General features: G+C 40.3%; 1 protein-coding gene across 1 annotated transcript; it reads right to left on the bottom strand.

The window, feature by feature from the left end:
* Positions 1-7,493: 7,493 nt before the first annotated feature.
* LOC116181611 (juvenile hormone acid O-methyltransferase-like) lies at positions 7,494-8,560 on the bottom strand. Its single transcript, XM_031501985.1, has 3 exons — positions 8,126-8,560; positions 7,802-8,079; positions 7,494-7,744 (listed from the first exon to the last, which is right to left on the bottom strand). Exons 1-3 carry the CDS (start codon positions 8,479-8,481, stop codon positions 7,563-7,565), a joined length of 816 nt encoding a protein of 271 aa, XP_031357845.1. The 5' UTR covers positions 8,482-8,560; the 3' UTR covers positions 7,494-7,562.
* Between the last annotated feature and the right edge of the window lie 5,904 nt (positions 8,561-14,464).

Here is a 14,464-nt window from a genome sequence, read left to right on the forward strand (position 1 = left end):
TTGAAATTGGTGTCGTCGGAAAGATGCTGTAAACGCGCACAACTCCTGCGTGGCGGAATTTTGTTTTTTGTCATAGGGGCGAAATTAACGACCTTTTGCGAGGCGCGCGCGCGCGTCTTCGAGAAGTAGTCAACTTCGGGCGCCTTTTACCTTCCGTGGCGAACTCACGCGGTTTAACGTTTCGTAAATCTCGAATCGCTGTCTCTCTTTTTCGTGTCGCCAATAGAAGTGAATTGCGAGTGAACGGGACGTCGGAAGTGGGTACCGCCAAAGGGAATGTGGTAGCCTCCGATACGATCTTCCTGATGGTGGAGTCAAATCTTCAAACGCGAATTGCGGGTGAACGGGACGTCGGAAGGGGGTACCGTCAAAGGAAATGTGGTAGCCCCCGACACGATCTTCCTGATGGTGGAGTCAAATCTTCAAACGCGAATTGCGGGTGAACGGGACGTCGGAAGTGGGTACCGTAAAAGGGAATGTGGTAGCCCGCGACACGATCTCACTGATGGTGGAGTCAAATCTTCAAACGCGAATTGCGGGTGAACGGGACGTCGGAAGGGGGTACCGTCAAAGGAAATGTGGTAGCCCCCGACACGATCTTCCTGATGGTGGAGTCAAATCTTCAAACGCGAATTGCGGGTGAACGGGACGTCGGAAGGGGGTACCGTCAAAGGGAATGTGGTAGCCCCCGACACGATCTTCCTGATGGTGGAGTCAAATCTTCAAACGCGAATTGCGGGTGAACGGGACGTCGGAAGGGGGTACCGTCAAAGGGAATGTGGTAGCCCCCGACACGATCTTCCTGATGGTGGAGTCAAATCTTCAAACGCGAATTGCGGGTGAACGGGACGTCGGAAGTGGGTACCGTAAAAGGGAATGTGGTAGCCCGCGACACGATCTCACTGATGGTGGTGTCAAATCTTCAATCGCGAATTGCGGGCGAACGGGACGTCGGAAGGGGGTACCGTCAAAGGAAATGTGGTAGCCCCCGACACGATCTTCCTGATGGTGGAGTCAAATCTTCAAACGCGAATTGCGGGTGAACGGGACGTCGGAAGTGGGTACCGTAAAAGGGAATGTGGTAGCCCGCGACACGATCTCACTGATGGTGGAGTCAAATCTTTAAAAGCGAATTGCGGGTGCACGAGGAAAGTGGGAAGCGGTTAGTGAATGTTGTAGCCTTCGACAAGATCTGTTATTGATGGTTGAATCGAAAGTGGCTAATAGAATACTGATCTGCCACACAAAAATGCGCTGAAGTCCCTTCGATCTCAAACGAGGACTTTGATAATTTTTTTATTTATGAAGGTATTTAGATAAAATTTGATACATAGGTAGGCACTTGGAATAACAGCAAATCTAACGCCAGTTGAGTTCAAAATTTTGTTGTGCGCATGCGCAGTGCAAACTTTCTTATTTATGAAAGCATTTAAATGAAATTCGATACTTAGGCACTTGAAATAAAAGCAAATGTAACACCAGTTTAAAAATTTGGTTTTGCGCATTCTATAGCCATACCCAGAAGCTCGTTTGCTACATTGTTTACAAGTTTATTTAACTGAAGACTAAATTTTCACTTCGTGAAACAGCGTATTACTCACATAACGATCAATTACTTACATTCAAATGCTCCCTCGAACCGACATCCAAACTCTCCAAACGGATAGTTTTGGAAAAAATCATGTCCCAAAAAAAACGACGGATGCACAGCTAGCAAAATGAAATCGGCCAGTGCCATATTTGCTATTAGAACATTTGTGGGCGATTGTAGGTAGGCGTTTTTAATGATGATATACATTAAAGAGACATTTCCAAAAATGCCCCAAGACACTACCGGTATCATGATTGACACTTTTATTATGATTTCTTCTGTTGGAGCTACCAGCCAAATATCGTTGATGAAAGCTACAGTTGACAAATCATCCTGAAATGCTCGATCTGAAAACATTTCTAATGGAAATTTTCACTCACAGATCGCCATGAGTTGCAGTTACTGTTGTTGCACTCTGGAATTTCGAACTCATAGCTAGTGGAATTGTAGTTCATTTTCTCTAGTGCCAAATTTGCTATATTGAAACACCGGTTAATTTTGTGTGAACTCACATCAGCTTCATTACTTGTTTGTGCAAATATGTACTTTTACATTTACCATATGGCATCTGATTTGTTATCTCGTTCAATTTTGGTGAGTAGGTACCTGACTGCTTGATTGTGTGGAGGTAAGTACGTTGGAAGATACGCATAATGGATTAATTGCATATTTTAGTGGCACTCTTATAATACTCATCTATACTTACCGCCTTTACTTATAGCCGATCTGATGCTGATATTATGAGTGTCGCTTCATACCTACTGGTAGTGTTTCAGTTCCGCACTTCAATGCAATAATTAACTTATTAGAGCAGCGGAGAGACCCGCGACATCGTTCAAAAATTTTTTTGGAGTAGAAAGAATTGGGACCCACACCATTTTGTTCAGAAATGTTTGAACCTTCAGAATCTCGCTTTACATTTTCCCGTGGTCCTGACAAAAGTTATAGGCCGCTAAAGTTGAAATTTACTCATTTTCGCGCGCGCGACTAGACCACCGAAAGTATTTATTTTCTCAGCAACTAAGCGATATACATCAATAATTCCTTTTGTAAGTGACAGTACATTTTTAGCAGAATCTGAAGCACTCATATTTACGTACCTTGTTATGCACAGTTTTTAGAAAAATGACCGTCAACTTCCAAAATTCGTGTGCGCACTTTGAACCAGAGTTGGACTGGGTCACCTGGGTCACTAAATTAAACTGGGTCGCTGGGTCACGTCATACTCTTTTCAGTTAGACCCAGTGACCCAGTTTGACCCAGTGACCCAGTTTGACCCAGTGACCCAACTTGACCCAGTGACCCAGTTTGACCCAGCGACCCAATTTCACCCGGGGACCCAATTCGACCCAGTCGCCTAGTTTGATCGAATAACGCAGTTAAGTCAGTGCCCTCGGTTCAAGTGTACAGATTATGAAATAAATGAAATGCTGGTTTGTTGAAAATAAATAATACTCGATTGCTTGACAACTGCCATTTCTGTGATGTTTGCTTTAATACTGCCGTAAAAAAGTTTCCATGTCCCGAATTGTATTAGAATAATGTTATTTCTAAACAGTTCCCTCCTTCATTTCTTTGCTTCAGGGCTTACCAGTTTGCTTACAGGTATTCATTCACATTTAATTTTTTTCTACTAGTTAGCTTAATCCAAATAAATCTTTTCTCTAAATACTTTCATTGATTACATGACTACAAACTATAAACAAATGCATTTGATTTTTTTAGGTATTAGTTCTCTTGAATGAAATTGGGCTACGTGCTTGTCGGCGAATATTATTGAGGAAGTTTTTTTTTAAATTGAAAGTTACTTGAAATTGTTTTGGATGATACCTAACAATAATTTAATTACTGGGCCACCGGGTCAAGACGGGTCACTGAGTAAAGCTGGGTCAAGATGGGTCACTGGGTCAAGCTGGGCTACAGGGTCAAACTGGGTCAAACTGGGTCACCGGGTCAAGCTGGGTCACCGGGTCAAGCTGGGTCACCAGGTCAAGCTGGGTCACCGGGTCAAGCTGGGTCACCGGGTCAAACTGGGTCAAGCTGGGTCACCGGGTCAAGCTGGGTCACCGGGTCAACTGGGTCACCGGGTCACTGGGTCAGTAAACTAACTGGGTCACTGGGTCACTCTATGCTTGACCCAGTCCAACGCTGCTTTGAACTATCATAACTTTTTATTTCGCGATATGGATTTCCAATATTTATAGCTCATTCGATGCTCCAAAGCATTGTGATTATTTTATTTTCTATAACATTCGGACTTTACTTTACGAACAATTTATCTTCGTAAGTATCCACACGAGAAATAAATAAGTCACTGAAACTATCTCTATTATTTTTTTTATTTAAATAAAATAAATAAAAAACAAGTATAAATTGTGCCCAACTTTTGTGCAGATAAAGCGCATTTTTGATACGTCTCAATCGCCCTTTGTGAGTACCCTCTTCCGACAATCCGTTCTTGAGGTATAAGGGAATACACCCGATCACGATAAGAGGTCGAGGAGGAGGGCTATGGTTAATAGAAATTATTTCGTTTCGTTGAGACCTTTCATTAGAGTACCATGAAGGATAAAACTAGTTCCCCCCCCCTCTCCCTTTCTCCCACCTACACGTACTTTGATAAGAGGACAGAAAAAAAGGAAGTAGTTGGTAGAAAACGGTTCCTTTCGTTGAGACCGTTAATTAGAATACAATGAGATATAACATTAACTTTTAACCCCCCCCCCTTCCCCCCACTCCGCAGGCCTCGTCGTACACTGATCTCGAAAAAGAGTCGCACGGGAAAGTTATAGTTTGTACAAACCAATTTATTTCGATGAGACCTTTCATTAGAATACCATGAAGGATAGAACATGTTTAATCCTTAAAAAATGCGCTAAAAATATGCTATTGTTTGCGTTGTGTCCGTCCGACCATAACATTTTGAGAAATAGAGAGGCGGAGTATGTTATGTACTAAGTGAAAAGAGTTATATTTTTAGTACCTATGTAAATTTAGAGCCCCACAAATGAGGCGTCTCTTTGAAATCTGGATATGGTTAATTTTGGTACTGCGGCGCATTATTTGTATTTTTTAGCGCATTTTTTAAGAATACGCCGTCTAAAAGGCCTCCCCCCCTCCACGAATTATTTCCTGAGATACTGTTTTTGAAAGTAAAACGTGCATAACTTTTACATACGACAACCAATTGCTCACAGATTTTGCACACGCATGCTTTTAGTGGTGCGAAGTTAAACTTTAGAAAATGGGGTGAGGGCAGGGCGTGGGGGGGGGGGATTAACACATGTTCTACTCTTCATGGTATTCTAATGAATGGTCTCATCGAAAATAAATTGGTTTGTACAAAGTATAAACTTTCCCGTGCGACTCTTTCGAGATCAGTGAGCGACGGGGCCTGAGGGGGGGGGGGAGGTTAAAAATTAATTTTATCTCTCATCGTATTCTAATTGAAGGTCACAACGATAGGAACCGATTTCTATCAACTACTGCCCTTCTTTCTGTCCTCTTATCAAAGTACGGGGTGGAGGGGAAGGGGGGAGGAGTGGAATTAGTTATATCCTTCATGGTACTCTAATGAAAGGTTTCAACAAAAGGAATTAATTGCTACCAACCATAGCCCTTCTCCTCGACCTCTTATCGTGATCGGGTATATTCCCTTATACCTCAAAAACGGATTGTTGGAAGAGGGTACTCACAAAAGGCGATTGAGACATCTGCTAGAAATATATCCATTGGTCAAAACAAAAGTTATTTCGTTTAAAAAAAATGCGCTTTATCTGCACAAGAGTTATGCACAATTTATACTTGTTTTCCCCTAGCTTCGTTATGAAAATCCGCTAGTCTTCGGCATCTGCGCAAAACGGTCGAGAGACCAATTGGTTGTCGTATGTAAAAGGTAAGCACGTTTTACTTTCAAAAACAGCATCTCAGGAAATAATTCGAGGGTCTGGCACACCTTCAAGGTATAGGCTACCTACTGCAAAAAAATTCCAGGACTCTAGGACCATCCTAGAAGTAGTTCATAACGGTAGAAGTGGGTCCGGACGGATGGACGGACAAAACGCAAACAATAGCACATTTTTTTTAATTCTTAAAAAGTGCGCTAAAAAGAGCGTGGCGGGATGAAGAAGATAGCGACGGCGGACGGGGTCGATGGAGAGCATCACGCTTTCCCGGCTTTTTGTTTTTGAATGATAAATAAAAGACAAGTCTATACCAGGGAAACCTTCTACGGGACAAAAACCATAGGCCACACAAATACATGAAATAAATCACCTACAACAATAAAATGCATGAGAAAATATACATAAATAAAACATCTCAAATTGTATGATAACAATCAGGTAATGGAATCAAATGCAATTAAAGAAATTCATAAAATAAATCCCACGAGACATCACAAATGCAGTGGAAAACATGATAAATCAATGTAGTACAAAAACACATTGAAGTACATGTACATGTACTTCAATGTGTTTTTGTACTACATTGATTTATCATGTTTTCCACTGCATTTGTGATGTCTCGTGGGTTTTATTTTATGAATTTCTTTAATTGCATTTGTACCTACGATCAATTTAAGTAAAACAACTCGTAAAATAATAAATTGCATGTACGTAGGAAACATCAAAATGGCGTGGGCTTTTAGGGCTCTGCTCGTAGTTTTGTTCCCAGAGTTGCCAACGGTAAGTACAGGGTGTGTCAACGTTTCCAGTGTCTGCTTGAGAGACCGTTAGAACCATTACACTACTATAGAGCCGGCCTTTATAAGGCCACACACAAACGTAAACAATAAAAATTCATTCCGATGCGAGCTCTCGTGGTGAGCAGAAGGTTCAACCGCGCTTGCATAGTACGGCCAAAAAACGACGACGGCAAGGGTTTATAGTGCGACAAATCTACGATCTTCGATAGTGCGGGAACCGACGAACGCCACGTTATTATAGTCCTGCACAATGGACGACTCTACGAACGCACATTCAAGCCGCTGTCCAGAAGAAGCTAGTACTAGGTGAATTCCATATCCGTTAACAAGTATCACCAATTCTTAAATCATTTTCGCCATCGCCTCAGAAGAACCTACATCCAAATTTCCAAGTTGTAAATAGTTACCTATGCCCTGCAAATGTCTTATTATAATTATACGACATTGAACACTATACTGTAATCTAAACCAATCACGTCATATCCCACGACTCACCGGCGCCTTAAATTTTCAAACGAATTTATCAGTCAAAACCGTATTTAAGGGCCACTCGCCGAAGAAACACAGCCGAACAATTTAAGAAACCCGCCATCTTTTTCATGGCCCAATTTCAAAAATCGCGCAACTTCAAATACATTCTACTTCATACGCTAAATTTGAATTACCAAACTAATAAAAAAAATACTCCCCAACGCCCATGTGCCCTTGTTACTATACTGTTACGATATATCAGACCGTGTGCTGTGGAAAGAACCCACCTCGGATCCTGCAAACTCAAATCTGTGCATAGGGACACTTTCATAGATACCTAGACAAGAAGTGCAAGACCTATTTACATTTGTATCTTTGGCTACATGGCCTACTGTGACAGGATCTTTACCATTCCTGGTGGGCTTTTAGACAAGAACACTTAAATATCGCTTGCGGCCGAATTCTGTCGCAGCAGAGTTCCAAAACTGGAAAGTAGTCCCCGTGCTCGCCCCCTGGGACTACTTACCATGTGTAACTACATACTATGATCTAAAATCGTCACAATCGATAAATAAATCCTAATTGGTAAAATAGGAGTTACAATGTTGTCATATCTCAAAATTGGTGCGCCGTAGCAGAAACTTTTTGACGCTGGAAACTGACCAGATTATTCTTTACGTATACACTTTGTGGGGCGGGAGCACCAGAAAGATTTTGAATAAATCCTCAGAGAGAAAGCTTTATTTTCGTTTAATTAGTCCAAAGGTCCTTATTATCGACTTTCTTTTAACTCCTTTACGGGCTCCTTTTTGATTTAGTGACATGCCCAAACAACACCTGACATTTCGTACAATAAAATTCATCGCCATTTTCAATTTGGATCTGTCCCAAGCTTCTAATGATGCGCTGAAGGTCAGTTTGAAATTCATCTTCGAGATCCTGCGGTATGGTTATACAATCCAACGAAAGAAATATCTCTGTAAAGAGAATTTGTAAATGAGATACCTACCTATTATTTGGATCTTAGTACCTACCTTTGATATCGTTTATGAGGTAATTATATTTCCTTGGTTCTTCGACAATAAAAGATATATCAAACCCAGCCGCCAGCAACATCTTCTCCAAGTCATCCTTTGGATTTTTGGATTGCTGATAAGGGGACATATATGATTTATAATCGACAATGTATGGCTTCCATTTTTCGGTACCGCTAATGGCGGCAAATGTTTCGAAAGCGTTGTACTGCACCACGCACGTAAAGAAAAAGTTTCCACCAGGTTTCAACATGTTGTATATGTTTCTTAGCGCTATCCTGAAATCGGAATCTGGTACATTGGGAGGAGAAACAGATCTCTTACTCTTGTTCGGCTACGAAGTGAAGGCAGTAGAGCGAAATAACATGGTCGAAAGTTTTGTATAACTGTGGATCCGGAAACACGATGTCCATTTGAACGAAATTAACGTGAGGGGATTTCTCGTAGTGCTCCTTCGCGTAGCATATCACTTCGGCCGCCTTGTCGATAGCGATTATCGTACCTGACTTTGGTAAAATGGGCAGAAGAAAATCGCTTGTCACATTTCCAGGGCCACATCCGACGTCTAAAATACGACACCCTTCTTCCCACGTTATCAATGTTCTAATTTTATCGATAAAGTATTTGCCGTCCTTATGGGAAAGTAAGACGTTCTTTATATATCTCTCGGACTTACTCATTTTAAGCTTTTCAGTAGGTAGGTATGTTAAATCTGACAAAAATCAAGTTCATGTGCGTAGAGTGTTATCATCAAACTGAAGTTTTCTTATCAATCCATGACTAAATGTAAAAAAACAGAGATGTAGCGCAATCTATAATTTATTTGTGAAATTTGACCTCAATAATTCGTTAATTGTAGCGAAATATCTAAAATCATTCTTGAACCCCCTCTCTCCAATTCTCCACGTCTCATATCGCCACCGTTCCCTTATTCCTTAATTCTTTTACCAGTGCATTTTCCCTATTGTTTCTTTGATGGGACAACTAGCCGCGGCCGATTCGACGCAGACATTTCGCCGCCGCCAGTTCGCCGCAAACCCATCTCGACGCGAGCCAGCTCGCCCCCAATCCAACTCGCCACGAAAATAACGAAATATCATATTCTGATAGAGGATCCTACAATTTCGACGGTTACGTTAGATAAAGTTCGGTGGCAGATATACAATATATTTATCGGTAAACCGCGTCCAACTTAAAAATTTAATTTATTTATTTAAGAAAATATTTAAATTAAACAATTCATTTTTATTGATTTACATAATATGAGCTATCAAGCACTACACTCTAAATACCATAATTATGTGCAATAGCTCTTAAAAATTCAATATTATTATAGGTATTGTAATTACGCACAATTCGCAAAATTCTGCTGTCTGCGTCCCGGTACTTGCGTAATTTTAGTGGTGGTGCATGGCCGGCAACAAGTTGTTCGTAATACAGATCACGACCTATAAATAATCATTAAAAAAATGGACTACTACTATGCAAATTATCCAAAAATACCTTTTTGTACTTTCCGCAGACTCTCAATCAATTTCCACAGCGTTGGATGCTCCACTCCTAATTCCACTTGAAGACGTCGATGAGCTGCCTCGGCGTGATTGTTTGTCCGATTTTGATCATGTAGCACTCGTTCGTACATGTTCCACATTTGAGGAGGAAACATGCCTGGAGGTCTACCATTTCCGCGACGATTTAAACGCCCAACATAGGTATCCTCAAACCATTCTAAAAGAGGCTGAAGTTCAGGTGGCAGTTCATTAGCCAACATATCAATTGCTTCGTCTAGGTGTTGGTGTGGAACAAACGGTAAAGCGGTAACCATTTTAGCGGCCAATGCAAAATCTGCTTCTATCCGATATCGTTGCATTAATCCAAGATGCGATAATTTTTTGTGCATGTTCTGCACTAGATGGAAAAAGCAACCGCGTATTTCAGCTCTCGGAAAGCAATGTTTCATTGCACTAATAGCGGCATTTTCAAAATCGCACGCAATTGATTCTGGATTAAGTTCCGGTTGCAGTTCTATAACAAGCTCAAACATACGTCTGTATGTAACCTCCTGTTTATTAGGCAAAAGCGCATAGAAAATCGGGTGTACTCCTTGATGAGCTGTTGCTAGCACGGTATATATCTGACTAAATAACAAAGGAGCAATCTTAAACGTACCATCCGCGAACCATTCCCTGGAATGGTGAAGAACATCGAGATTTTGTCTTCTTCCAAAGATCAATATTCTATTAAGGCCAGGTCCACTATCAGCAAGTAAAAAATTTTCAAAAAACCCTGGTCGAACTTCGTATGCCGAATAAACTTCTGGGATAACTAATTGCTCCAAATTTGTAGGATTTGGGGGAGCCGCACGGATTTCCAATCTTTTCCTTCTGTCTTTTTAAGCGCTTGGGATTGAGGAAGTGCACCTTGAGCTGCTTGAGATGCATCTAAAGTGCATTCGTTCATAACTTGTATTGTGGGTTCAATAGTGTCAGCTACACGACGTTTAATTCTGGTAATGATTTTTTGAACTTCTACCTTTGCAGCGGATGCTTCGTGTGAATGTTGATTGATAGTTTTCAAAACAACTCCATCTTCCCCACTATGCAATCTGGCTTTGCACCTTCCTCGTTCTTGGCATCTCCAAAACTTAACATTTCCATCACTTGACATCCTATCAAAAACGTACACAAAACCTTCACTACAAAACTTTGCTTGAGAACGCTGTGAGAGTATTTCATTTTCCATTGTCGATTAAGCACTGCCTAACTAAAGTTTCGAGTAGAGTGAAACCACACGCGTAAAGATTGTATTGGATTAATAATAAAATGCAGAGTATACTTAATGCCGTTTATTTAAGTTACGCTCAGTGCCAATGCCAACAATAAAGTGATGCATATTTACAAACACACCCTTACGTTTAAACATACGTCGGAATGTGGCAACCCAGATGTTACATAACTCAAGCGGTACTTTTAAGGGATTAAAGTCAGTTCAGGAAATGGGCAGCACCCCATTAACTAACAACTACTTGATTTTCTAAGAATGAATACAAAGAAGGTAGGTAGGATTTTGTATTATATCCAATAGATTGCAAAGTTGTATCAGTTTGCAACTAGTTGGTCAGGTTTAGAACAAATTAAATAATAAACAAAAGACATTTTCCAAATACCGCCCTTGCATTTTGTATAGAGTATAATAATGTGTAGGTAATTAGGATTAAAACTAGCATTCATAACAACAACAAAAGAATTTGTGTATAGACCACTTACCTGCATGTACCTAATTAATTATTCATTTAGATAAAGGAATGCAAATAACATCAAGCTAAGGAGAACAATGATGGACTAGAGAAAGCTTCCTATATAGGTACCTAATTTCTTTCAGCAGTGAGGACAAATAAAACCTTAAACAACAATTGAAATATGTAAATACTTTTTGTTTATTTGGTCAGATAATATCGTCTGCGGAGGGATGATCTGCGGCGAGAAGGTCCGCGGCAAGTCGGTTCCGCGGCCAATTGGGTTCGCGGCCGGATGGCCGCGGCGAATTGGCCGCGGCGAGACGGCGGCGGCGACTTGTACCCGACCCGCATTTGGTACCCTAAATATTTGCATTCCCCCTTTCATTTCCATCCCCTTCCCAAACCTCATCATCTTCGACTTTTCTACATTTAGCTCTATTCTTTTCCTTTCCATGTCTTTCTTGATCCTACCACTATCCCTCGACCTTGGCCCTGTCTTAAAACTTTTTCCGTGTCATTTAAGTGGAGATTAAATAAGGTTGGGCTAAGTGAGCATCCTTGTCTTAATATGTCCAAAACATTCCCTTCTTACCCTCAACCTTGTCTCTCCATAGGGTTCTTCCTTTGTAAATTTTCCCATCTTCCTTTTTCCCTTTCCACTCCGTCAAATGTTTATCATAACCAGAGGGGTGGTACCCTACCACGCGCGTCCCCAGGTGGCGGATAGGAGAACGGCCTGAGCGAATAAGCGTAAGTGACGCATAGGTTAATGCTTATGAAGCAACGACATCTATCCCGCCCGACTGTTATATCGTGGCCAAGGGCTTACACGGTGCCGCGACTTGTGTTCGATGTATCGGGTGACCCAATAAGAATGTTCCTCGGCCATATCTCGAGAACCGATCGTCATATGACTTAGGGGTAAAAAAATTATTGGGTAAAACGGTCGTGAAGAATCGCTGTTTAATACCAAAAGATATTAAACAGAGGAACAAGGAAGCTGCGGCAAATACATCGCTGTCGCAATAGTATAATTAGAACTAGGTTACAATTATTACATTATCATTAATTCATAAGGTAACAATTTATTAAGAGTTGTGAAACGCAAGCCAGCAATCTGGCCGCGAAATACTACCTACAAAGGCATCAAGTTTCAATGGAAAATTAGGTACTATAATTGCATACGGATTCTAAATAACGCGCTAAAAGATAACCTAGGCACATTAAGTGATCTGCATTTTGTTTTGAAAACTGAATCTAAAAACCTACACCAATTATAAGGCTTAATGACAGGAATTTATTGTTAGGTACAAATATCATTAGCTAATTTAGATTAAAGCTAGTGGTGTAACTAGCGGTAAAGGCACAATAACTCAGCGCTGAAATAAATGAGTAGCGATCTTGGAGAAACGGTAGATGCCAATTATAAAAGGAAAAGAAATAAAGCTTCGCCGGACCCATCCCAAAGGAGTAAGAAAACTTCGCGTAGCCCTTCAAGGGAAGAGCAAAGAAAACCTACAGAGAACGAGATGGAAGAAATAAAAGACCTCATTAACTCCATGAGGTGTGAAATAAAGGAGGATATGCAAAATAATAAAGATGAATTAATGGAAGGTATCAAAATTAATAATGAATTAGTTGCAAAACTAAGGGCAGAGTTCCAACAAAAAGAAATAGAATGGCAGAAAGAAAGAAAAGTATTAAGCGACCGTATAGCAAAACTGGAGCATATTGTAGAACACAGAGAGAAAAGAGACAGAAAGAACAATATAATAATAAAAGGACTAAAAACGAACGCAGGAAGAGCTAAAGAAGAAACGGAAACATTCTTGAGCACCAAACTGGATGCAACTCCCCACATCAGGCAAGTGAGAAAAATTCCAACAAAAGATGATTTTCCAATACTATGCGTAGAACTAGAAAATTGGGAGGATAAACTGGAAATCATGAAAAAAAAGAAAGTTTTAGGCCAAGCAAAAATCTACATAGAAAACGACCTTACCAAAGAGGAAGGGAGAATACAATCGGAAATCAGGAACAGAGCAAGAGAGGAAAGACAGAAAGGAAATCGTGTAAGGACCAGTTACCAAAGAATGACTATTAACGGTAAGAATTGGAGGTGGGATCTACAACTAGATCGGCTTGTCGAAGAGGACGCTCAGACAAAAAACGGGTAGGATCTCCAGGGAGCAGGAACATAACGACGGACAAGGCAATGGAATCGGCAAACGAATCAAAAGGCACGGACAATTATTACATTCTAAAAATTGGTACTTGGAACGTTAGAAGCATAATGGATAAGGAAAAAGAATTAGAGGAGGAATTTGAGAAAGCAGATTTAGACATTTTAGGAATAACTGAAACTAAGAAGAAAGGAACTGGAGAGATAGTACTAGATAGTGGACATCTCTTCATATACAGCGGAGTGCAACATAGTAACAGAGCTAGGGAAGGAGTGGGTTGCATAATAAAGAAGGACAAAGCAAAACACATATACAAATGGAAGGGCATTACAGCGAGGTTACTACATGTAGAATTGGATATCGGGGAGCAAAGCAAAACATCAATATTGGTAGTATATGGACCAGATGAAAATGAAGCAGTGAAAATAAAAGATGAATTCTGGGAAAAGTTAACAGAAGAAATTGAAGAGATTAAGGGAAGACTACTAATAATTGGTGACTTAAATGGAAGAGTAGGTAAAAGGAACCAAGAATCTGGAGAAACCATTGGTACATATGGCGAAACTACGTTAAATAATAATGGAAGAAGATTGGTTGATTTCTGCCTGCTAAACAATTTAATAATAACAAACACTTTTTATGCACACAAGGATATACACAAATACACGAGGGAAGTAAGGAGCAGAGGGGAGAGATCTATAATAGATTACATTATAATAGACAGATATCACAGGAAGGAAATAATGGACACACGAGTATATAGAGGATCCGAAATATATTCTGATCACTACTTAGTAATGTCAAAAATGAAGGTTCCTGCAGAACAGTACAAAGCGATAAGGGCAATAGGAAACGCTGGGAAAATATGCATACAAAAAGTCAAAACATATAAGCTGAAAGAAGAGGAGTTTGCAAGAGAATATACATCTAGAACGGAAACAGAAATGAGAAAAATTAAAGAAGTGTTAGGAGAAGCATCAATTGAAGAGATATGGGAACGTATGAAAGAGAGTATGATAAAGACGGCAAGAGAAGTGTGTGGGGAAGTAAAAATAAGAGGAAACAAAAAACAAACCAGATGGTGGAGCGAAGAACTGAAAAACGAAATAAAAAATAAAAAACTGAGATGGAAGGAATACTTGGGTAGTAGAGAGAAGGAAAAATTTAACACCTATAAACAACAAAGGAATAAAGTCAAACAAATGGTAAAAGAAGCCAAACAAAAAGCATGGGAAGAATTTG

This window comes from Photinus pyralis, unplaced genomic scaffold, assembly GCF_008802855.1.
Source record: "Photinus pyralis isolate 1611_PpyrPB1 unplaced genomic scaffold, Ppyr1.3 Ppyr1.4_unclustered_Scaffold1279, whole genome shotgun sequence".
Lineage (NCBI taxonomy): Eukaryota > Metazoa > Arthropoda > Insecta > Coleoptera > Lampyridae > Photinus > Photinus pyralis.

Excerpts from the sequence above, each read along its gene's own strand:
- LOC116181611 (XM_031501985.1), bottom strand. The coding sequence starts at position 8,481 with ATGAGTAAGTCCGAGAGATATATAAAGAACGTCTTACTTTCCCATAAG. Across the intron at positions 8,080-8,125 it reads CACTTCGTAGCCGAACAAGA|GATAGCGCTAAGAAACATAT; the intron begins GTAAGAGATCTG and ends TTCCGATTTCAG. Across the intron at positions 7,745-7,801 it reads CCTCATAAACGATATCAAAG|AGATATTTCTTTCGTTGGAT; the intron begins GTAGGTACTAAG and ends TTCTCTTTACAG.